The sequence below is a fragment of the Pseudomyrmex gracilis genome, unplaced genomic scaffold (genome assembly GCF_002006095.1).
Source record: "Pseudomyrmex gracilis isolate BER0280 unplaced genomic scaffold, ASM200609v1 scaffold_180, whole genome shotgun sequence".
NCBI classification, from domain to species: Eukaryota; Metazoa; Arthropoda; class Insecta; order Hymenoptera; family Formicidae; genus Pseudomyrmex; species Pseudomyrmex gracilis.
Window position 1 is genome coordinate 250,708 of NW_018020764.1, and position 25,713 is coordinate 276,420.

General features: G+C 36.7%; 3 protein-coding genes across 6 annotated transcripts; 1 reads left to right on the top strand and 2 right to left on the bottom strand.

Annotated features, from left to right (window-relative positions):
- Positions 1 to 1,441: 1,441 nt before the first annotated feature.
- On the bottom strand, positions 1,442 to 17,740 carry LOC109858012 (proton-coupled amino acid transporter 2-like). Of its 4 annotated transcripts, XM_020434887.1 has the most exons (12): positions 17,509 to 17,740; positions 14,770 to 15,000; positions 10,156 to 10,244; positions 8,157 to 8,279; positions 6,155 to 6,305; positions 5,750 to 5,877; positions 5,373 to 5,457; positions 4,814 to 5,086; positions 4,434 to 4,612; positions 4,250 to 4,279; positions 3,813 to 3,985; positions 1,442 to 3,699 (listed from the first exon to the last, which is right to left on the bottom strand). In XM_020434887.1, the coding sequence occupies exons 3-12, from the start codon at positions 10,242 to 10,244 to the stop codon at positions 3,461 to 3,463; spliced, it is 1,470 nt and encodes a 489-aa protein (XP_020290476.1). In that variant the 5' UTR covers positions 14,770 to 15,000; positions 17,509 to 17,740; the 3' UTR covers positions 1,442 to 3,460. The 4 variants fall into 4 exon arrangements, with proteins under 4 accessions (XP_020290476.1, XP_020290477.1, XP_020290474.1 ...); XM_020434888.1 differs by lacking the exon at positions 14,770 to 15,000; XM_020434885.1 differs by lacking the exons at positions 14,770 to 15,000; positions 17,509 to 17,740 and adding an exon at positions 11,064 to 12,316.
- A 4,125-nt stretch (positions 17,741 to 21,865) lies between these two features.
- Positions 21,866 to 23,617, bottom strand: LOC109858015 (ubiquitin carboxyl-terminal hydrolase isozyme L3). Its single transcript, XM_020434890.1, has 7 exons — positions 23,429 to 23,617; positions 23,329 to 23,340; positions 23,006 to 23,128; positions 22,765 to 22,907; positions 22,485 to 22,626; positions 22,325 to 22,400; positions 21,866 to 22,242 (listed from the first exon to the last, which is right to left on the bottom strand). Exons 1-7 carry the CDS (start codon positions 23,456 to 23,458, stop codon positions 22,097 to 22,099), a joined length of 672 nt encoding a protein of 223 aa, XP_020290479.1. The 5' UTR covers positions 23,459 to 23,617; the 3' UTR covers positions 21,866 to 22,096.
- A 621-nt stretch (positions 23,618 to 24,238) lies between these two features.
- Positions 24,239 to 25,566, top strand: LOC109858016 (60S ribosomal protein L31). The gene is made up of 3 exons (XM_020434891.1): positions 24,239 to 24,333; positions 24,864 to 25,096; positions 25,378 to 25,566. Exons 2-3 carry the CDS (start codon positions 24,876 to 24,878, stop codon positions 25,526 to 25,528), a joined length of 372 nt encoding a protein of 123 aa, XP_020290480.1. The 5' UTR covers positions 24,239 to 24,333; positions 24,864 to 24,875; the 3' UTR covers positions 25,529 to 25,566.
- Positions 25,567 to 25,713: the final 147 nt, after the last annotated feature.

Consider the following 25,713-nt stretch of genomic DNA (forward strand, 5'->3'; position numbering starts at 1 on the left):
TTTAATAAAAGTTGATGATTTATCATATCATCATGTGGACGACCTTTTTGTGGTATTAGTACTATTTCTTCGAGATGAATACTCGTTCAACACCTGCACTACTGGGAAGTGCAGTATTATATTCAATAAAGTTGTTTAAGTTTTGGATAATCTTGGAACGTTTTAATAGAGTAAATTGTGTGATTTACAAAATCGTTGTAACTCTTCATGTGTAAATTTAGCTCGTATTGTTTGTGTAAGGAAACCGAAAACGTCGTTTTTATCGGACTTCAGATCATTTTATGGAGAACTTTTGTTTGATTGAATCTTTAACACGTTTTGTAAATAACTTTCTGCAAGTTAATGTATCTGTACGTGGTAAAAACTAGAATCTGTAAATAGAAGTTACACAGGTCGTAAATTTTAGCAGCTAACATTTAAATGTTGCGATGCATGTAATGCAATTATAAAACAACAAGTATAAAAGTTTGAAAAACTTTTCGAAAGTGCGTCATCCACTTTGTATGAAAAACGTACAGTTAACGGAAACAACAACGCAATAATGTTATTTCGTAAACATAAAAGTCAATACTTTCAAGTGTTATACAAAGTAACGAGTTTTACTTTTTAATTATTAATTATTATTTACATGTATTTTTGGGCGAGTGTTTCTTTCCGATTCGATTTCTTGTTGACAGTACGCGGACAAATCGGTATCGGTACTGCCGCATCGACGGTTTTTTAATTTATGTCCTTTTAATAACCGGCAGCTGCGTTTTGTTATTATCGATACTGAAAATCTACAAGTTACGTGACATAGATTGTATATTTTTAGTATTGCCAGTAATATCGAAGTAAAGCTCGTGTGTATCACACGATTTCATTTTTATTTGCAGTTTCGATAAATTTTATTCTCGCAGTTTGATTGAGTTGTTGCTTGCAAGCGACCTTTTGTCGCTTTAGAATACGCCGGTCGCTTCAACAAAAAAATTCAACAGAACACGCTGATACGTAAAAAATTTACAAATATGCAAATTTAAAGATGTATATATATACAAATGCAATTCAGAACTTTTGCAAATTCCAGAAAAACAAATGTAAATTTGCTCGTGAAGAAAATTATCTTTTTCGTTCAAACACAGTGCTGTTGTGTAGATGATAACGCTTGCAAGTATTCTACTTTGCGCAATATTTTCACAAAATACATGAAAGTATTACAAATGCGATTTACTTACTGAAGCGAAAGAGGAGAGATTTGATTTCTCACTCTCCCATGTTTGAGATTTGAATTTTATCTACTTAGGAAACACGGAGAAAATAATTTTTTTCGTTATCCCGAAACTTTTTAAATGTTAATTATAAATAAAATCACGCGTCGTATTTTCTATAGAAGAAAATCAGCAAGACGAATCAATCGTGATTGTTCAGTGCGGAAACACATGGTACATGAATAGACAATTCGTAGCGCCACATGTTTATTGATATCTTTGTTTCTCCTCTGTCAGCCTCGACTCATCCGAGGAAGATTTGTCTTTTGTACAGTTCTATTAAATATATTAAAGAAAAGGAAAAAAATATATGCGTATATATATAAATTTCCCTGAGCAGGTATTTGTACTCTGATGACACAGGGCGCAAAATAAATATCAGCCATCAAAACAACGATCGCAATATCTTATAGTTTATCGAGTATTTTCTCTGTTTACTTTGAATTTGAGAATGACATTCAACACACGAGTGTACACATCACGTTAATTACATTGTGAAGAAAATAATCGGATTTTGATTTCGGTTTTTCAAAACTTCCATGTTTTCCGAGAAAAAAACCAGTTTTCTATACGTCAGCGGTTTTAAATCAAAGTATCTTATATATAATAATAATAATATTAATAAAATATATGATATCATATGTAACATGTATCCAAAAATATATCACGCTCCGCGACGTGATAAATTTGTACGATATAAAAAAATCGACGAACAGAGTTGAAAGTAAATTGATAGGGAAGAGTGATTTACATATACAGTTGATATTAGGGGGTATCGAAATTGTGCACAATTGGTACTTCAGTTTTTTTCAAGATGCCATGTTTGTTTTATCATTGGATATATAAGTTTTTCGCAAATCACAAGCCGCAATAATTTTATATATAAAAAATATAATAAAAAGTGAATTTTTGTTATTCTTAATAATAATATAAATTTACAAATTGTTCGCGCACGGTTGTCTGCTTGTTGTACGTCTTGCGTTGTCTTATTGAGAAACAACGATCACGCCGAGAATTAGTCTCCTTCCAGATCTGACACCTCGCAAAAGCAGATACAGAAATGGAAATTAAGCAATAATGTTTAATCAATATCGATGAGACTAGGCCTGAGATATACATAAATAAATATATGTACAATTACGACGCTCGTGTTGCATAAATCTGATTAAATAAAATAACGATTATCATCCGCGCGAGAATTAAACGCAGAAAAAGTAGTTTTGGCACTTGATACGTGTAATTATCGTTTTTTCTTTGCAGCAACGTGCAATAATCGTGTCAAAACGATTTGACTGTCTTTAATTGCTTTTTTTTTGTTTCTAAAAGACGAATACATTTTCTATTTTTGTCGATACACAATTGTTTTTTACAAACAATAGTTTCACAGCGCACGTGGAAATTGTTGTATTATACTTCAATATTCGACATCCTGCCAGTTAAAACTGCCACTTTCGCATAGTAAAATGCGGAAGTAAAATAAGAAACGATACATGTAACGAACACTATGTATGCTATCGGAAAACTCGCAGCGCTCCGTCGCTAAAGCTGCGCGTGTAAAAGAAAAGTCGATATTCTTGTTTGTTTGTTTTTTTTTTTTTTTTTTTTGGTTTTACGTTATATATTATTTTACGTCGCGCGCATATACATATAGACTCTACGTATTATATTTGAGTTTTTATATTACTACGGGTGGAAGCCTAAACTTAGTGAACAAATTTAGTGAACGCATAAGTAAAACTCGATGTGTCTGAACGACACACAAAAATTAATTCAATTTTGTATTAATTAGTACGATTTTGCATTGATCGAATATCGGATTGTTATTATCGATAAAATCTATTAATAACGATCACACTGGCATCCACAACCTGCGTTATACCTTATCAGCTACGTCTACGGCTATCAATATCACACATAAATTATTTATTATTATCTATACATACAAATATATATATATATATACATATATATATATATTTGTGTGTGTATATATATATATATACAGTATAGAATACGATTGACCGCAACGTAATTGTCATCATCTATTAGCACGCAAAATTTGGATTCACAAAGTGTGTAGATTTCCTTGCGCGCGTGGAAGTTACCGTGGATGTCATGGTTCATTTAAACCGCGCGCGCGCGTTCACAAGAGAGAAATTGATAGGGGATTATATTTGTACGAAGCGTATTTTTGTTTGCTTTCTTTGAGAATCTCATGTGCTGAACGACTTGATGATCGATGTCACGCTCTCGTACGTGCCGGTCGCGAAACCGAGGACGCCGATCAGTATTATCGCCACGTCCTTCGCGATCGTGAAGAAACTGATATTGTTGTGCCAGTAGACGATCATCTCGATGATCGGCGGGAACACAAGGGCGAGCGCGGTGCTGCTAACAGCGCCGACCAGAGATATGAAGAGACCCAGTTTCGGTATCGCCTCCGCCAATACAACTGAGAAAATAAAATACAAAAATATATATTAAAACATCATTAATTTACACGTGTACATATAACGATAAAAAATAATATGTACGTAATAAAGTGTGTCGATCTGAAATACTCACACGTGATAAAACACATGATGGATCGGAAAGTGATCTCTGCGATTGAAGGCCATCTGAAGGGACCGAATCGTCTGACAATACTGGGCCACATTATGGCGATCGGAACGTAAAACTGCAACGCGTACGTGAGCAATATGCTCAGAGAGATAGCAATCTTGATGCATTGCGGCAAACTGCAAGATACATTGTTCAATTTCATTAGCAAAGACACATGCTCATTAAATCGGTTCTTGTGCAAAGAAACAGACTACGATCGGCTATTCGCTTCAAAACAATCATAATCAAATAAATAAACATGCGCGCAAGTGAAATGGAAGCATGCACATCGCTTCTTCAAAATTCTTGCAAATCAAGACAAAACTATTTTCAGCTAATAATTTTTCAGGCACATCAAGTCCAGACACAACAAAAGTCCAGAAAAGTTTTTCAATAAAAACCTTGAAGGAACGACGATTTTTCCGTCCATCCTTGGAATATACAAAAAGAAAAGCATGTTACAACACATACATACGTGTAATGACAATTATATAAATGCCATTTGTTTATACACACAATGTGATTTATATTGAGCGATACACAGCGGTTCAGTGACAAAATAAATTAATGAAAATATACGCTTACATTTTCTTTGGTTCCAAGTTGAGTGTGACGGAACCGGCGACGTCGTCGCCGTATTTCAAGTAAGACAGAAATCCCATCGCGACGAACATAGCGCCGACTATTACCATACCGACGTTGAGAACTCCAAGCGGCTTGTTAAAATTCTTGGGTTTCTTCATTTCGTTCTTCAGCGGCAATACCTACAAACAAACAGATTGATAGAAATGATCAGACGGTACTTTGTGTCAAGAGAAAATAAAAAGTTTAAATAATTGTAATAAAAAAAATTTTTGGCCATTTGAACTCGCACTGCATTTATCGGTGCGCGTTACAAATTTTTGTTCCTTCAATATAAAAAAAAAAAAAAAAAAAAAATATCTGGTAGTTTCTAGGTGATTTACTAGCGTAATGCCCTCGAAGGAATATATCACAGTGCCGAAGAACAGAGGTAAGTTGTTCCAGTCGGCGACGTATCGTCTCTCGTGTATGGCGGGCACGTCGTGACTCATGATGTACATTGTGGCTATGTAACCCGCGATCACCAGGAAATTCGCTATCGAGGACACGGGCACCAGGTACTTGAGATTTCTGATCCATGTACTCAGCATTATTGGAATTAGCACCACAGCCATGTGCTCGTGAACGTCCATCTTGATCCCGTGCGCGTCCAGTACCTGTCGTAAAAAAAATAAAAAAGCGTCATACGAAAATTGTTCTCTTTATGTAAAAATAATTATGTGAAAATTTTTACAAAGAGAAAATTTTTCAAATAAAGATACTTTAGAAAGCAAAATATATTGTTATATAAATCAATTAGAAGTGGTATATAAACAATTGTTATATCTGTTGCAAGCGACTGTTGCAGCGATCTTTGAAACTTCTTGCGAGATAAGAAGGTCTCGTATACGAAGAAGGAAAGACAAAGCAAAAGAAGTAAAATTAGAAGGAGAGATGTCTCACCTGCTTCATGTTTGTGGAAATAAAAACGAAATATACGCAGCAGAATCCAAGTTGCGTAATACACAAAAACACATTAACCATTTTTCTGCAACAAAATCACAGAGAGAGAGCAACATAAATAGGCAGCGGCGCTAACGTGGCACACAAAATCGTAGAAAATAATTAAAACAATAAGAAAAATAAAAAAAAAAAAAAAAAAAAAAAAACTTTTTGATAATTTACATTTGGGATTGTATAACCATTTTTGAATGGAAAATAAATGAGTATCACACGTGCGCGAGAGCTTGTGTTTTTTGTTACTTTTTTCTCTTACTTATTTGTTAGTTTTCTTTGTTTATTTATTTTTTATTTTTTATTTTTTTTCATCTATCACGCACCTCATAACACCCGAATATTTACGGACTCCAAGAGGTCCAGTGGCAAAGCACATTTCCACAGTTCCAGCAAATCCGCTCGTGTCAGAACCGCCGCCGACTCGACGCGTCACCTCCTCGTTGCACTTGATCTGCGCGAAAAAAAATTAAAATTATTATTAACGGCTGGATTGCGTAGACGTGAAATATTTTTAAAGAGCGTAAATTAGTACATATTTATTATAATTTGAATTATAAATTTAATTCAAAATTCTCTATCGGATGCTGGGTTTGAATACAAGTTGAAAAATCATTAGCAAACAAAACCAACTTGGTCAGGAGTTCGAACTCGAACTTCCGTGTTTTTCCGTGAAAAACGTAACATATTTTGTTTGTAAAAATGTGTCGGCGTTAATAAATCATACGTACGAGAATATGTTGAGCGTGTACGCAAATGATGCCGAGGAAGATTGTCAGCGGAGGTGCCAGCAGTAATCCGGCATTTTTAAAAGCGTCTCCCAACGCAAAGATTCCCGAACCGACGTTACCCTTGAACAGATGCATCATGGTTTCCAGGTACCTGCAGTTGTCCAATCGTCCATTAGTGCATTCGACCTCTATTTTCGACTCGATGCGTTATTTCCGTTTTGACGGAAAATAGTGCGAGACAGATCACAGCGTGAAGCACGCATCGTGAAATCTATAAATATTCGGTCACCGCGAATTTTTGAGTTGTGAATCGAACGGTGAGTGTTTAAATTTTAATATGTACATTCCAAATAGAAGTCGTATAAAGCGTAGATATATATATATATATATATATATATATATATATATATATATATGCACGATAAAATCCGCGAGGAACCCCAACAAACCGGAAAAAACGGGCAGAAATATTGCCTGGAATCTTGCCAATCATCTTTGTTTAATTTCGCCCGGAGGTTTGTTAAACTCGTCTCTTGTGTATTGTCCAACTGTGTCAGCCGGTTTGGTTACTTTGTATTTTGCATATAATACACACAGGGTGTCTGAAAAATTTTGACCAAGCCGGAGTGTGAAAATAGATCGAGTCAATTTGAACAGAAAAGTCATTTTGAAAAATTCGCAATATTTATTGAAATTAATAAATGAGATCCAATGAGCGCGTGGGAGACGAGAACTCTGTAGACGCAAAATGATTTTCAGTTGTAAAAAAAAATGATTTACTTTATACAATCTCCTAACAGCAAAAGAAGCAAACAAGCGAGCGACGTATGACGCAGCTTCTTGCAATTAGCTGAGATTTTTTTTCACAACTAAAAATCATACAAGCTTAAAGTCTGGACCGTCGCTTTTTACGTGACGCTTATTGGTCACGTGTATTAATTAGCAACTCAGTAACCATAAATTTTGCAAAATGACTTTTCAATTTAGATTAATCTAATCTATCTTCACACCTCGGCTTGGTCACAATTTTTCAGACACCCTGTATATATAGAGACACAATTTACAGCTTGGACACGAAACTCGAAATTTGCAATTATAATCGATGCTTTATCTCGTAACAAAATAATGTTGACTTACTTAATATTGGTTTTCTATCAGGTTTTTTGTTGACAAACACCGTATATTTATAATTATGTAATACCGGGACTGAAATATCAGATACAGATGTATATAGATGTGTACATATATAAATCGCAACATATCAGCGACAAAGTTTACACAATATCTATCTGTCGCAGATCGAGGTCGTGTTCTCGCAAGATGAGCGAAAATATCGATTTTATCGCGGCTTCGCAATAAAATCCGTGAGAAATCGTCTTGGTTTGAATAAATTTTGCACAATACTCAATCTAAAACAACGCGCATTTCCGACGCAAATAATGTTTAATTGTGTTCGCAATTCTCTCGCAAAATAATGTGTTAAATGCGGCGATTACGCGAATCAATGCGCGCTTTTGCCAAGATATTTATTTCGGGTGCGTTTGTCTTTTTCCATCTGCGACGTGTAGACGATCTCGCTTCTCGCAAGTACACAGCCGAATTTTCTTCTCTCCTCGCTCCGTCACTTTTGGGTCGTGTTTTCATTAACTTGTCATCTACGTAAGTGAACGTAGGTGATTTCGACACGACTGTAAATTGGTGGAAAATTATAGACGGTCGAGAAAGAGCCCGCCGTGGTCAAAACAACAACGTGACATTCCGATAAAATGCGACTCTTCCCGGAAAACGATCGTTAATGATTACGCTACGATGATTTAGATACTTTATCGGGATATCGTAGCGCAACAATCAACTACTTCCGTCGGTTGAAATCGCACGTTTTTGTTACACAATGTATCTCTGTCGTCAATTGTACATTTAGAATCATCTCGGCGCGTTTGAAATTATACCCTCCCCCACCTTTCGGCCAACCCGTTAATGGTCGCGTTGATTTAAAACTTACGAAGTCGGGTGATGCACGGTGATGCCATGCTCGTTACTCCCGCCTTTGGCGGGAGCGTCATCACTCTTTTCTATGGTCAGGATGGGATCCTTTGACTGGAAAGCTCCGTAAGTCCCGCCATTTCTGCAATAAAAAGTATTGAAGTACAGATATCGCGGAAAGTATCCGATATGCATCGCGAAAACAAACATATTTTGCTGTTAACTTGGACAGCGAGAAGGATTTTTCCTTCTTTTGTTGGTAAAAAAATCGAAAAAACTTCAATAAACAATTGACAAATGTTTTTTTTTTTTTTTTTGCTGTCATCTACGTATAAAATAACTAATCTTTTGGTTGCGAAACCAGCTTTTTTTTCGTGTGTAAGAACACGTTTCTAATACGTTAAATCATCGGGGACGAAGTTTTTACGTGCGCAAAACAAATTCCATATAGCTGTCGAGAAAAGAAGGAAGTACAGTTGTAAACTAAGTCGTCGTTAGACATATATATGTATATACATCTAATAACAACGACCCTGATGGTCTCACGTTTTGCTTTTTCACGTAAAACGATGGTAATCGGCGGATACGTATGTATCGCGCATGCCGCGATTTTCAAGCGAGATAATCGAATTTCCACAATTAATGTTAACAACCGCGCGAACTCGTGCGAACGAGGTAACGCGGCAACGCGCTTATTACCATGTCGGGAATATGTACTTCCCTGTAACTAACGAATCTGATGAGACACGACGTTGGATCACGCAAATATAGAATACAATACTTGGCAACGGACGTCCCGCGAACGTCTGAAATAGCGCGTCCAACAAAATTCGCGACAGAGATTTGTCCCGACACACGTTCGCCGATTATTTCCGTTTTGACGTATTTTATATCGCGATACATTGTATACATTGTAGTTTCATTCCTCGAAAGAACGAATTGTTTAAACGTTGACTCGTTCGTACGTATTTAGCGTATTTGTACGACAGCTCGCCAAGGTAAACCGCTCACGGTGATTATCGAGGCTGCGGCAACCTCACACTTCAACTGTTGCAAATAGCCAAAATTTAAATACGGAAGATGGATTATGAATTGCTCGTCCGTCTTATTTGCCAGATACGGTTCCACGTGTGATTTTCATCTCTATTTTCGAGTCTGAAAAATAATGACTCGGTGTGAAAAGAATTAGATTCTCGAGCGTGAACGAAGTTATCGATGCCGCAAATGGACGAGCTGTCACACAAACGCGCGATAATGAGTCAGCGTTTGATATTTGTTTTTTTTTCTTTTTGGATTTTTTTTGAAAAAAACAAAACTTGTCAATGACAACAGCAACGTGACACTCGCTATCTTTTACACTTCGTTTCAGATACTTAACAATCGTTCCACATACGTTATAAATCTGTCTTAATTTGGAACTTATGTGGAAAAGCAAACAAAAGCTGTTTTATTGTGGGGGCAACATGTGCATTTTCTAAAAAAAAAAAGTAAGTAATTTTGCAATCGTTGTAGTCGAAATTATTAAGTTATCACGTGATATTTCGGATAATAACGTCGTTTTTCCGAAATCATCCTTGTGATTGCTCGATGAGTTGTGAAGTCAAACAGTTTATATAATATTAATCTTTCGCTCGCGCGTTTGCTCGCAGGAGCTAATTAAAGATTTTTGTGCATTCGCGAGATTGGTTCAATTATCGCGTTTAATCATCGCACACGCCTTGACACACATTTCGTGATGAATAATTTTTTTAGATTGAGCAATAAACGATTCTCTCGGCGAGGCTTAGTGATAAACTTGCCGATAAACATTTTCATTGTTTTTCTTTTGAAAAAGAAATCTAGAATCATTTAATTGCAAGTATAACGACAAACATTGAATGAACGTGCAATAAATACTGGGAAAACAACATTACATAGATAACAATAACTGATAATTGACACACACAAGTATATTATTATTTGAACAACTAATATATTGTTATTATTATTATTATTAATATTATTATCGGTGATCTTACCCAAGTGATTGCTTGAAGGTGGTTTCATCGCCGTTAACAGAGTTCTTCTTCACGGAAATCACGGAAATCGGATTGCTGTTGAGTTCCATCTGTAACGCATCAAGAGATGATGGTAAAACAAAAACAAAAAAAAAAAAAGAGCATTTGGCGCTTCGAGTGAGGCGCTTCGCAGACAAAATGCATATATATTTATACATCACATCATGTAGAGCGCACGTGTGTGTATATTTTCTCGTTCAGAGGACGTGTGTGTAACGCGCAACACATACATATAGAGTATACAGTTGCGATACATAACAACAACAACCAATTGTATAAATCGCGCGCACACAACGTCTTGACTTATATGAGACGGAGAGTTCTAACATTCTCAAACATGGAGAACGTTCTCGTGGGTCTTCTGCGCGAGACGTGCTGCGGTTTTTGCGACAACACATGTGTGTCGAAGAGGCGTCAGACGAAACGAATATCCGGATCGGCCAAAAACGCGATTGCGACAGCATGATGAATGAAACGCGCGACGTATGTGCGCTATATACTATCGGTTTGGCGCCAAGTAGCGCGGGAATGTTAAAAGGATTAAATACTCCGTCTGCAATGTCGATCAAACGCGTGATTACGAGTTTCGAGGTGTTTTTCGCGCTTATTGCTCGGATTTAAAAAAAAAACAAAAAAAACAAAAAACGCTCTTACGGAATAAAAGATAATAGCGACAAAAATTCGACCGACGATCTACGCACACCTCTGCGTTTGATGGCGTAAAGTCTATTAGAGAGTCAATACACAAGACTGATCAAATCAAAGTAAAGAATATAACAAAACCGTCGGAATAATACAATTTGGAGGTTCGTAATAATAAAAAATACAAAAACACGAAAAATACATGTTGTCTTATGTGTCTGGCATACCTTTTTTCCCCATACGTTTGTCTTTGTTTCTCTAACAACGATTTGCTGATTAATGTTTCTCGGTAACAGTAGCGTAGTGTCCGACATAATTTCTTTATATACGTTTGGTTTCTTTAACAACGTTCTATGATTAATGCGATTCGATAATAACTGCGGTACGTTTATTTTTTATTCAACTTCATGGAATTCGATTGTCACTTTTGCATTCTCACGACTCCGTTGTCATTGGTTTGAAGTGTCGTTCGCGTACGTATCTTCTTCTTTTTCTTTTTTGTTTGTTTGTTTGTTTTTTTTTTTTTTTTTTTCAATTTTATCACACGATGTGAGGTATAGCGTGAAGTCGAAGGTCGATCTATCTATCGAAGTTTTCCTCCGGTATTATTCCGTCATTAGCAACGTATCCCACCGTCAATTGAAACGCGCAAGTTGCGTAAGTTCTCTCTATTGATTGTCTTCTTAATTAATCTTAATGTATCGTGCACAGTACAGTATTTAATTCTCGTCGATACGAGGATCGATACAACGAGGGGTCGAAGTGTATTGAATGGGAGACAGAAGAGGAAAATCACACGTCATAAGAGTCACGCATACGCACTGCGCGTCCGTCACACGTTCGCGAAACGTGACCGCTTCACTTCGCTGTAACAATTGACACAACAGTCAGTGTGCATTTATATAAACATATTCGCGCAATGACAGAGTCTTGTTTTCGCTCGTAAATAAACTTTGACGAACAGCGCGCGTAATTGACAGACTGCCGGCAGACAATCGATAGACAAACAAACTGATCAATCTTATCGCTTGAGGAATCCTCGCACAAAAGCACGTCTCATTATTGACCACGTCACGCCATCCGCGTTAACACCAGAACAATCAAATCCCGTCGAAATCCGAAAGGATTTCACAAATGCAATCTGCAATTGCGAGAAATGTTCCGAGTAGTTCTGTTTTATTTTTTAACAAAAAAAGATGCAAAATGTGTGTGAATTATTGAATATCTTTGCGCAGCTTTCTCTTTGTTAATTACTTCGATATTTGAAAAGATTTAAAATATAACGAAGAATAACAAAGTTTCAAAGAATCCGTCAAAATTGACGGATGTGGCAAAACTATAGGTAACCAACTCTGCTTGTTCTGAATCGCGCGCGCGCTTGTGACAAACTGTTCGGATTTGAAACTGTGTTCGATATGCACATGAAACTTCAATCCAATTCAAGCTTATCGCCGGATAAGATACGCGTGAAATTGACCGATTAAACGCCATGGAATTCTTTTCGGAAACGATTGGAATTGGTTGCGCGCTATCTAATCCTTGAACGCGATGGAAAAATTTTCAACTGTCATCTGATATGTATGTCTATGACACACGAGGTGAATCTATGCAACATTGTATTTTAGACGGAGTTTCTTCTCGAGAGCGGAGTAAAAAAAAAAAAATTACGACGTTGTTACGCGACGATCGTGTAAAGAGCGTCGTGGAATAATTTATTTCCTGCGCCACTTATACTTTTAAACGGCGTAAACGATCCTAATCGCGAATTATCCTCCATGCGGTTTACAGTTCCCGGAGCTATTACATTAATGTAAAACACGCGTGTAGAGCCCGGCGGGCGGAGGGATTGACGCACCGCGCGGCGCGCAAGTGAAACAACACGGTGGTATTCGCGACGTATCTCGTCGAACGCGTATGTGAGATATAAACGTTTTTTAATTAATGATTTTCCGTAATGTGTTACGGATAATGCGACGCTATTTGCGCAACGCCGACCGCGTGCAGGAAGTTTATTTTTAGCGCGGTTATAATCTGTAATAGACACGTTCGGCAATAAAGCAGACGTTCTCTCTATGAAAGAAACTAGTCACTAAAAATTCTATGCTAATAAATGTTGATATATATATTTTTTTTTTTTCACATTGGCGAATAGGCGGCAGTGGATAACAATAAGATAATTGCGAACGTGTCTGTCGCGACGTTATTAGCGACTTATATAACTTGATCTTAATCAAATGTGCGATTTTTATTAACCGATCATTATTGACATTGAAGGTTGCAATCAAACAGTCTGTAAAGTCGCTCATCTGAAAAGTCTCTCGAGAAAGATGTCGTTCGCGCAGATTATCACACAGTGCGCGCGAGTGAATTCTATCACCGCGTGTCAATAAATTTCGCGAATCGCAATCGATTTTTGTTTCCATCCGATTATAACAAGACTCGCTGTCTTCGCGACGGGAGAATAAACGCGGACAATTTAGACAACCGCCAATTAGTTACGGTGCTTATCGCCGCTTCGCGAAACACAGACATGTGTGCGCAGTTGGATGGAAGAAAAGCTCTGAAAGACAAGAAAAAAAAAGAGATAAATGACGCGAATATATGGTAGAGGAGTTACGCTGTTCTCTGCTGAAGTTTCCGAGTAAATCAGATGGAATTAACAAAGAGACACACCAGAATTCGCGGATGTTTAACGCGCAAATATCTCTGCCGAGAAAGAGAATCGCGATTGTTTTGCTACACGAGCGCTCGATTTTGCGTGAAAAACCGAAAAAATTGTATTTTTTTGTCGTTTTATTAATTTATTTTTTCTGTCTGTCCGTAGTTTGGAACATTCCTCCTTTAAACAGTCCCAGTATCGGTGTTAATTTCATTTTTTTCTCGTGATTCATTTCAGCCAATATCGTTTTTTATCGCTGAACACGCCAGATTCGCAATTATCGCAACACTCGCCAGACGAATAGACTTTGTGCGACTATACGGAGCGTGTAAGCGCGCAACAAGCGGCCGCGCACACAATGAGATTTCTCTGAAAAAATTAACCGTTCTTCTCTGAATAAAATTATATTCGAACTGTACAGTGCGCAATGTCTCTGGGAATTTTAATTCGATTAAACTTAATTTCTTCGAAATTATAAAAATCTTCACGTGTGTCAATCAGTCAATGTAAACTGATTTCACAAGTGTAACGTCGAAAATATAATATGTGAAATCGACATAAGGTTTACGAACAAAACTTATTGTTATTATGTAATTTCAGCAATTATCGTATCGGTAATTTTATTGCGTTTTAAAGATCAAACACGTCTGTGTGTCACACAGTTTGATCTTCAAAGCACAGTGAAATTACGGATCTAATCATCGGTGCGGAAATTTGAAGTCTTGTATTTTTTATTTTTTTAAATTCTAATAAGATAAGTGCATAATCTCGCTATGAGGATTAGAAAATAACGCGATTATCCGATAAATTGACCGAATGTCATCGACATAATTACTGTTATAATTTGATAATTTTTAATGAGCCGATCACGTGATGACGGTTTATTAAGGCGGAGTAATATGAATGGAATAACATCGTTCAATTGAGTAAAATTTTTTTTTTTTTTTAATTTTGACGTATAAAACAATTATTACCGCACGATGCAAAATTACATCAGATTTGCATTAATTAAATTTGTAATTCAACTATACTCGAGACTTATTCGTTGTTGAATTGTTTTGACTTTTTCATTTGTTTCTTTCGAGGAGAATCTAAGTAAGATCGAAATTTTTATTGTTAATTAGAATAAACAAAAAATTTTGTAACGCGCGCTAATAACCCGCGGCGGCTCGATCGCCGATTATTTTACTCTTGTCTCAAGTTTTTCACTTGTGAGTTAGTTTTTTACACAGGTTTTTTTACATTAATTTTACATTGTGAAGTTTCATACTCACGATCACGTTCGTACATCCGCGTGGTTGATCAGACACCAGCAGATTGGCCGGTCACGGCTGCAGTTCGAATCAAATCAAAAATTATTGTCACGTGTGTCTGAGTTGAGGAAGTGCACCAGAGTCTGCTTTGACCGACACGAATTCACTTTTTGGCAGTGTTAGCTCTGACGACGAGATCACCGAAATAGACGTTGTTTCATCGGCGCGGCTCCTTTAGCCGGTCACGTGTACCTTTATCAAGCGCGAAACGTGGAAGTTACGTTAAAAAGTATCTAATAACGCGCGATGTTTCTGTTTTTTTTTTTTTTTGTTTTTTTTTTGCGAGAGATAAAAACAGAATATCGGGAGGAGATGAAAAAAGAAAAAAAAACAAATTTCTCACATTATCCGCGTCGACGATAAGCGGTCAACAACAAAATTTATCAGACATCGCTTCGAACGAAAAGTTACGACATTCGGGTCACACAATTAGCGAATACTTGCGCGTCCACTATCGAGCTATGTGCGTGTGTGCGTGTGCGAAGTAATGCGGTTGGATAATTTATTTAGAACGGCAGTATCATGCAATAATTCATCGAGAATGAACTCTTTTGGAAGATTTTTCGAAATACATTATTAAGAGGCAAAGATACTTGATTTCTCTTTTGAACGTGTGTGTTTTCGGTAAATTGTTTAAATGTCCAATGACCGAATATGCGCCAACGAACATATCTGGCATTTCAGAGTAAAAAAACTGATACGCGGAAAGAAATTCAAAGAATTAGCAGTGCAACGCTACATATTCACGATAAGATGTTATTACATGCAAGACGTTGTCATTTTTTTCGCGATAAGCCTCTACATTCGACACACTTCCACTCTTATCGGAAATCGACCGTGTGATTAATGTACATATAAATTCGAGTTCACACTAAGACGCGAGCTCGTACATGTATGAGTAGAGATAGCGTTACATGTGTGTACGAATAGATGGAGCGTGACGTCGCCGAGTTCGATTCCCGTGATGCGAACAATGGCAGACTCTCACGTGACTAACTGACAAATGAATGCATTATACAAAATTGTTTTTATTTCATGCAGATTATTATTTTTTTTTTTTTCCACTAGCGTATATTTCGAATTTCCGCCAAAGTTCCGATCTCGAGATCGCAAGTGCGTTGTAATCGCACCGATTAAAATTATTTGCACTCGTTATCCTTGAAACGCGCGTACGAGAAAAAACTCTTTTTTTAACAGCGTATTAAACATTTATAAAGGTGTACGTATTGAGACATGATAAATCCGCGCGCAACTTACAATTGCATCACGTGCCGCGCGCGTGATATTCCGAGATACGGGGGAAAACGTTTAAGGACACTCGGCACAGAGAATCCTCCTCCTTCCATTCGCGAGGAAAGGATCTCTCCGCGAGATCGACGAGAAAGAGAGAGAGAAAGAGCGTTACAAAATAATCCTCCGTTTTTATGAAATCGCAGAGAAGTAGCGCGATGTATTCCAATATTAATTGAAAAGTAAACACAATCGGATTTGTAAGCAACTTTATTTCAGCACTGAACTCACGTGCGTCATCGTTGTGCGATTATTTTATGTGGGCGCCTGCCACAGGATTTATTTCGTGACGAAACGAAATAAGAACGCGAATTCTCGGGAAAAAAAAAGAAAAAAAGAAAAAACGAATTTTGCAGGTAAATGGTACAAATTTACTCGCGCTTTTTAAATACTGACTGCGACTCCGGCTTATCTGCATAAGAATAGCATGGCAAATATTGTTGTGAGGCATTAATGTTTGAATTGCATCAATGTTAATTGAGCGTTAAACAAACAACCATGCGCTAATTTGCAATTTAACATCAAATAAAAATATTGCTCGTTAAAGTAACTCAATGGTCGCGCGATTCTACAGTATCTGTATGAGAAACTAGCAAAACAGGTTACATTTTTTTTTTTTTTTTAAGTTGGAAGATAACAAAAATACATTACAGTTTTTGATATTATCAAATGTCATTCGACGATCTGAGGATATGATAATTATTTGCAAACTCTCGAAGATAGTCCAAGATTATAGAGATTAAACGCTTGTTTGTGCTTGACGTGCTCGCACGATAAAGAAATCAATTTTGACATCTCAATTTTTTTTCAATAATTTTCCTCTTCATTTTTCCAGTCGCAATTTTTAATCCTGTTATCAGCTCGGCAAAAACAATTTTACATTTCGTATAATTGCATTACTGTTTTAAAAATTGCACTTACGTAGCTCAAATTTGATTTGGGCTGTGAACTTTTCGCGATTCTGGCCAAAGGATCGAGATTAGTAAATTTCATTAGAGTGCATCGAGCGCGCGCGCGCGAAAAGTAATTACGTTTTTATTGACCAATTATTGACAAATAAACTCTCGAGACTCGACAGTTTTATCTGCGACAGGTAAGAACAGATTGTCTCTTCGCGGAGGAGCGATACGTCAAAATTTAAAATCCATCTCCTCGTGCACTCCAATCTTGAAGACCACGCTATTCTCGCGTGCGGCTTTTCGCAACACGTAATACTTTCACGTGATTCAAAGAACGAACGATTCGTTCGCCGTGCTACGCGAACTACGCGAACCAACCGTGTATTCGCGGTGTACGTACACACAATGTGTCTCGAAGCGAAAGGTCAACAACAGCGAGGAACAAGGTGACACGCTCTTTGGAGAACCGCAGATGCGTGAAATAAATATATATATATATATATATACATACCTTCGGTTTAGGTCAAGTCTTCGATTATATCCTCTGAATGACACGCGAATGCCGGTGACCCATGTGGATGAGAGATCCGTTGATCGTTAGCCGTTCCCGCGGAACACGATAGACAACGGTTGGCTGCTTATGCGCGACTGAAACAGCGTCGAGTGAAACCGGCACGAGGAGAACTCGGCACAACAACCACTCGAAGGCTGTCTACTTCCTTCTGGCGATTCGCATGCTGCTGCAACTGCTGCCGCTGAAACGCCGTTTTGTACGTCTCTTTATTCTTGGCACCGGTCTCATTGCCCGAACTCGGGGCAGAGACCGTGACGTGATTTCGTCATCGAATACACGGTCCGAAAATCGACCTCGATTCCAAAATCATCTGTAGTTCTTTTTTTGCAAAAACAATTCTGAACTTTATCTTTGAAGAGAGAGAGAAAGAGAGAGAGAGAGAGAGAAATGTAGATTTTATCAATAAAATCGTCGAAATAAGAAAAAAATAAAATAAAAAGAAACTTACCTATAACCTGGACCACAGGCTGTCTGATTTTTTGTCTTATAATTGTTTCATCGAGTATTCAATATTATATTATTAAAAAGAAACTTGTCTAATATGTTGCTAATTCTAAGCAAATATATGAACAAATCATAAGATCGAAAGACAGTTGCCTCACGAAGTATATATACAATCGTGTTATTTAAAAATCTGACAAAAAAAGTTACAAGTCTTACGATTTGTAACTTTAGAATATTGCCAAACACCTAATAAATCTAAAGACCAAAAAAGTAGTGGAAAATTTAAAAATAAACACGATTTAAATTTTGTAAGCCTAGATAACAATAAAATTTATATAATGCGTTTACATAATGCATTTATAATGAAAGAACGCTTTATCTGTGTATTAAATTCTTATGAAACAAAATTGGAAAGATTTTTTTCAATTAAGAACAACGATAAACAGAGAAGGAAAGATTTTGAATTTGGCAATAAGAGAGTGTTGCGCACAAAAGAGAATCTCTCTCAATACGTATAGAAGGCCATGAGAAAAGAACTCACAAATTTGATAACAGTACGGTGCGTATGGTCAGACAAAGGAGTTAAAAAACTTTTATGACGAGGACGTCAAAAGAAAGATTATAATTGAGCGAATTAACGTCAAAAGCGCGCATTAACGTCGCGACCGCGTGTGATTGCAATGTTCCTGTGCTTTCTCGCGATTGCAATTAAAGATTAACGAGACGGAATAACGCGCGGATATTGTCATTTATTTTGCGCGCGAAGCACGCGTAGCGAGAAGCGTCTTCAATGATCATCGCGATTGCGACGTGACATCGCGTCCGCGCTCTTTGCAGTCTAAAAAAAACAAAAAAACAAAAAAAAACCTAAATTTGCAGATACAATTTCAATCGATGTATGTGTAAAATAAAAAAACGAGAAAACAATTTTTTTCTCGGTCTTCCGAGAGTTCATTATCCTCCATCGAACGGCGGATGATTCCGCGTCACTCGGAATGATTCAGTCGTCGTAACGACGTGTAGTTAGCAGTCCAAATGTGAGGATGCTATTAATAGTCGTTATGTTACGAATAAGAGATGTGAGATTTCTTAAAATAAAAACGTCAATAGAAACGCGACCTCGAATATTGACGCACGTCCTCGACCGTGCACCAAAGTTTTTTTCCTTTCTTTTTTTTTTTTTTCTTTCTTATCCGAACCGGAGCTGAGAATACGCGCTCGTTGCACGCGAGGCCGCGATGTTTCAGATCACAATCACTAAAACCGCAATGAAAACGAAACGAAACGAAAGGCGCGGAAAACGCGGCGTCGACATCGCGCTAAGAAGCGAGATAAGAGAGGCGGTCGCGCTAAATTAAAAAATTTACACGCGTATCAAAATTGCGACGAGAGAGCGATTATAACGAAACAGGACAATGAGTGATGCCAGACCAGAAACGGAAACGAGGTCGTGCACGTACACGACGATAAGCGTGGGCTGACCTTTAAACGTGTTCGGCCACGAGCAAACTCACTAATATACCTGTGTATACTCAGACAACCAAAAAAAAAAAAAAAAATGCGTATTCTTAAAAAAAAAATTTAGAAAATTTGCAATTTTTTTACAAAGCAAACGCTCTCTCTTTCCGAATTAATTGTCGATAATAAACCGTTGTCCTCGCGCGAGTTTTAAACCGCATTCTCGCGATTGCGGCTGTGTGTTTCTCGCGTTACAAAATCGGAGCGAACTTTCATTAGCGAAGATAGCGCGATCGCGCACGTAATTACGATTAATCGCGAAGCTTTGCGCGAAATTGCCATCATAAAGCGGTTTCATCAATTAAAATACTGCCGCGCGCGATTAGAAAATTTACATTGCGCTTATCAGTACACACAACTTCTCTATATCGTGTTTCGCAGCAGAATTCGAAATACACGCGAAAAACGCTCTCGTTTCGCGATTGTAATAAATTTCGCCTCACAGGGCATGTGATACGCGGCATACTTACTCGAGAGAGAGAGTTGTTACTTGATAAGTACATATGACGCGATAGCATCGTCCACTCAATGGAAACTCCGGTATACGAAGATTCGCGGTCACGCGTGTTTTTTTCCGACGAGTCAGGAAATTTACTTATCGGACCCGCATCTGAATGACTTGGAAAAAACAGTTGCCTGCGTTGTTTTATCGCGTTCAAGCGTAAAAAAAACAAATTTGATGCGAACTAAATGAGTCAGTACTATATTATGCTGAATGTGATAATTTTTGTGAACAAATAAACTGATTAGATTGCGTAGAGCGCACAATAACGCGCACCGCGCGATTCCGCCTGCCGGATCGATGTGCCGTCAGCAATTAGATTGGAAAATAATCCATGAGGCAATACGGCTGCTTCACTTTGTTAATAGAGCAAAACGTCTCGTGAAATACAATTTGTCGTATATATACATTTATTAGACCGGTATTGTGTAACCGGTCCCGATAAACCAACTGTTAACCGGTCTCGGATCATGTAGCGTAAAATTTTCCACTAGAATGACGCAAAGTACCTTCGGTACAGCCGTAAAAGAAATACGTACGAGATACGATAAGAAATTACGAAAGAGAGACATACATATTTGAAATGTTTCAATATGTTACACTTTTACTACGATAACTTTCATAAATAAAACATTTCTTGCGAATGTTCGAAAAAAACCACCACGCTCCTCTCTCTCTCTCTTTCTTTCTTTCTCTTTACAATTGCAGCTGCTTGTGCTACAGGCAAGTTTTTGTACTTCGGATTAAAAAGAGTATCTTATTACACACGCGGACGATATATTATAGTCTGGAATTTATATTTATATTTTATAATTTTAAAGCCGCGCACGACTTGGACAGTCGTGCCAAGATGTCTAGATTCTCGGAAGAGGATCCAAAATAACTGATGCTTTTGTCAAGTGGTCAATGACCGATGTAGTTTCTGATAATGGAACAGACAATAGCGCTTATTTGCGTAAAATGTAAGAGGTACGTATATATATTTCTTGAAAATAAAATAAATTAAATAAATGAAATCAAGCGCTTGGAATGTATATTGCACCGCTATCTTAGAAATTAATATTATTTCTCCTGCAAATTATAAACAAATAAACAATATTACGTGTTAATGCGATTTAGTTATACCTTTATCGTAGATATGTGTGCAAGACACAAAGTGAATTGAAATAAAAATAGTAAGATATAGCGCATTTAAAAAACGAGAAGAATAATTGTAATATATATTCTTAAAACACTGGTTGAACACAAAAGTTCAACAAATTTATGGCGCTTTTATTTAAAGTGTATAATTTATACTTAGAGAAGTACGTGACTACGCTTGAAAGTTTTATTAATGAAAACGCGAACCCGCTCGAGATATTCAAAGTTGATGGTCAAATGTCACTGGCCAAATGTTAATGCGTCAAATGCCAAACGAGAGAAATGTATCGGTCCCAATTTATCGCCAACTCCAACTAGCAGACCGAAAATCTTATTTTGGCATTCGTCCGTTTTGTTACGCAAAACTCGGAGACCTTGACCAACGCGCAGTATCTGGAGTTCGTTCTAAACACTGTCTTGTACAGCATCTCTTTACATTTTTACCCCGTCTGCTCCAATAAAAACGTAACTTAAAAATATCTCTGCACGTTAATGTTTGTCTCGCTATTGCTATTCAATCTGTATAAATTGCACGCTGTATTCAAGAAAGACGTGAGATTTTTTCAATGATTACATTCAGCGGAACGCAATTGTTTTATGCGACCATTTATGCAAAAACTTTAAAAAAAAAAACTGCTGCACAACGATCGTTTTCTGCAAAACACGTTAAAAAACAATACAATAAACAAATTACGCACACAATTTTTTTATTAATCAGAAATATCGAAAATATTCCGATAATGTCAAATCGCTAGCTCTTTGAGAGAATGCGCGAAGCAGAATATACATATAACATACACACGTACAAAATAAAGTATTAGACAGTACAAAATGAAATATTTCCATTATAAAATAAATTATTCGTTATTTCATTTTTTAAGTTAGCTTAAAGGCAAATGCATTTAATGTATAAACATCAATTTATTCGCTGGCAGCGAGTGCGACTACCGTGAAGCGCACTTCGCTTGGGTCACGTTTCATATATTCTTTGCACACACGCGCAGCATCGATTAAGAGGTCATCCGGTGTAGTTGAGCCGTGATTGATAGGACCGGCATCCCGACCGTCTGAAGACAATTTTATTATATGTTGCATATATATATCAATTTTACTAAAAATAAAATCTCTGAAAACAGAAATAATACATACCTAGCTCATACAAGTTGCCGTCCTTATGTACGAACGCTACAAAATGATGGTATACTTCAACATCTTCATCCGGCGCCTACGGCAAAGAGAAAGAAAATTACTTACACCCGTTACTTCAAAGATACTTGTTGTTCTCACACATAAAATAATAGTAACTTACACCCGTTTGTCCTTCCAGAGCAAATTCTTTGTGAATTGAAGCAATGCCTTGAGCATTTTCTAACTTCTTTCCACGTTCAGCAGATGAGAGTCCCATGGTTTCATCCAAAAACTGTTTGAGAGAGCCTTCTTCCAACTTTATACTGTAATGAAAAACGCTAATCATATGTGTGGTCATAACAAAAACTAAAACTTGATCGGCTTGTTAGTCCAATCATTCAATTTGAAATACTGAAACTATCATACAAACAGTACACAACGAGGCACTTGTAAATACTTACACATCCAAGTTATTGGCTACACTATGAAGTAAGGCAATAGTCCCACATGCATTATGAATATATTGCTTTATATAGTAAACAGAATCTGGAGTATCATTCTTGCTATCTTTTGGTTCTTCCTTTTCTTCTTTAATCTTTTCAGTCTAAAATAAATCAGAACAAACATTGTTTTCTTTGCATAATGCTGCCGATTACATAATTTGTATCTCATTAGAGATTTTTTTTTATATAAGATACATACTTTTGTTGGATACAACAAAATAACAGCAAGCACAGGTCTAGGAACAATCGCCAATAAATCTGGATCTAAACCATATACATCTATAATTGACCACTTTTTCGGGACACCCAACGTGTGGAGAAACTACAAAAATATATATTATAAACTTTTGTTGCAATATTAAAAAATCGTCAGAGACGCTACAATAATGTTAATTTATAAAAACCATATAAGTATACAACTATATTAATTGGTTGATGAATCATCATAGGGGTAAATTTGAAGAAATCATCATCGATAAAATTGAAGTCATTGAAAAATAACAAGAACAATCGATCACTTACTTTGGTCATAACCTAGAACAGAGAAATCAATGTTTACGCAATTGCAGCTAGAACATTGTGCATTGTAATACAACAAAAATATTACAAATCTTGCTCTCACCTCTGGATTCGATTCTAATGGAATCCACATGTTGAAATGAGCGCGAAAAATCTTTTCTACAAAAACGCCGGTAAAAGTCTGTCAACAAGATTTGACGCAGTTATGGTTCGGTAAACCGGGATTGGTCAGCAAACGTCCCCGTCTTCGGTAATCTAGCTGCTCGCGCTTTTGATCTGAATTTATAAGATCTTGTTTACAAGACAAATTAAACTGTCAAGTCACGATAGGCGTGCGCACATGACAAAGTTTTAGGTGTAACCGCAAACCGTCGTAGGCACATTAACCAATCACAGACTAGCATTTTCTCTAAAGCCTGTTATTACATTAAGGCCTGGTTTATGCGAGCAATAACTGTTAACTTATGCCGGAACCGGTAAAGTTTAACTATATGATTTTAATACTTCTGTTTATACGAAATTGCCGAATGCGTATAAACAGAAGTATTGGAATCCTATAGTTAAACTCTACCGGTTCCGGCATAAGTTAACAGTTATTGCACGCATAAACCAGGCCTAAACGCAAAACCATAAAAATCTAATTGGTCAAAATGTGAACTTCTAATCAGTCAGTAAATTTAACCGGTCAATCTGTGAGCTCTCAACCTGTCAGGATTTGAACAGAATAGAATCGCAATTACGTTCGCACGCTGTAAACCTAGCCTTAGCGCGGAATAGAACCGTGTCCACGTTTGGACATAACGTACGTACCGACGGTATATACCAATGAAAAGCAACAATCGCACAAAGCGCTGAGTTCTGCTGAACGCGGCAATATTACACTTAAATGCGCATGCGCAAAAATACGCAATTGTAACTCCGAATAGTGGTGTAATGCGCGTGCGCGAAACGGTATTTTTTATAACACACTAATACTACTTTCTTTTTGGTTAATCGTACGTCGGAGAGGTAAGAATAAGTGACTGTAGGTTGTAATCTATAAACATCCTGCTGTATATTAGTTATGAGCATGTAAATTCTATATAATTCTATCGACTGGATCTTCTTCCTTCAAATTAACAACAACTTAATTACATCATACATTTTAAATCTCTGTTCGCATCGTGACAAGCGTGGTTGGTTATTTGTTTGACATCTCTTGAAACACTTGCACAAAAAAGTCAAGTCTTGACATATTTGTATGATACATGTGAAAGATGTTATCTAAATAGTGGTTACAAGAAATAAGAAAGTGTTATAACATTAAATAAGTATCATTATACTATACACGAAAGGTTATCAAATATGTTCACAGAATAGCATTTAAATAATTGGTTGCATGTATGCAATCACTTATATATGTGTAGACTTAAGTTCTTTTGTAGCTCAAAAGCTCCAATATATCTGCTTATACGTTAGTTATGAATCTATAAGCATGCATGCATATCCTGCAAATTATGTATATTTATTTTTGTATGTAACATAACCTAAAATTTTAGAGCTAGCTAAACATGGCTAAGTCTTCTGAGAAGAAAGGAAAAAGTGCCATCAATGAGGTGGTAACCCGTGAATATACGGTAAATCTTCACAAACGTCTTCATGGTGTTGGATTTAAGAAACGTGCTCCACGAGCTATCAAGGAGATTAGGAAGTTTGCTGAGAAACAGATGGGAACTCCTGATGTTCGAATAGATACACGTCTCAATAAACAACTGTGGTCCAAGGGCATCAGGTATAATCTTTTGCTACAGAATTACAAGTATGCTCTTTAACTTAGATTGCTACTTAATGTTCTTATATACATAGTTATTAATATATAGTTAGTAGAATATATTATCACATTCAATTATTGAATTATCTGATATTATCTTGAACATTGTGTTGAATAGAAAGATTTTCAATTAAAAAAAATTATGTAAGTGTGGGATTAAAACTTAGTTATAAGAAATTGATACAATAATGTAGAAAGAAGAGAAAGCAAAAAAGTTCTAAGATATTTTTGGATATTTTCAGGAATGTTCCGTTCAGAGTTCGTGTAAGACTAAGCCGAAGAAGGAACGATGATGAAGATTCTGCAAACAAGTTATACACTCTAGTTACATACATACCTGTTGCATCTTTTAAAGGACTTCAGACTGAAAATGTAGATGCCAGTCAGGATTAAATATAAATCTGTATAATAAACGGTAAATTTTAAACTTATTTCAAGTCTAATTCGATCTATATTCCATATCTAATCCACACATCTTTTAGTTTTGTCACATAATTTAGTTTCATCGACAGTTTTATATACAATGTTCTAGATTAGACACCACAGTATTTTTTATAATTAAAAAATAAAACCTCTTT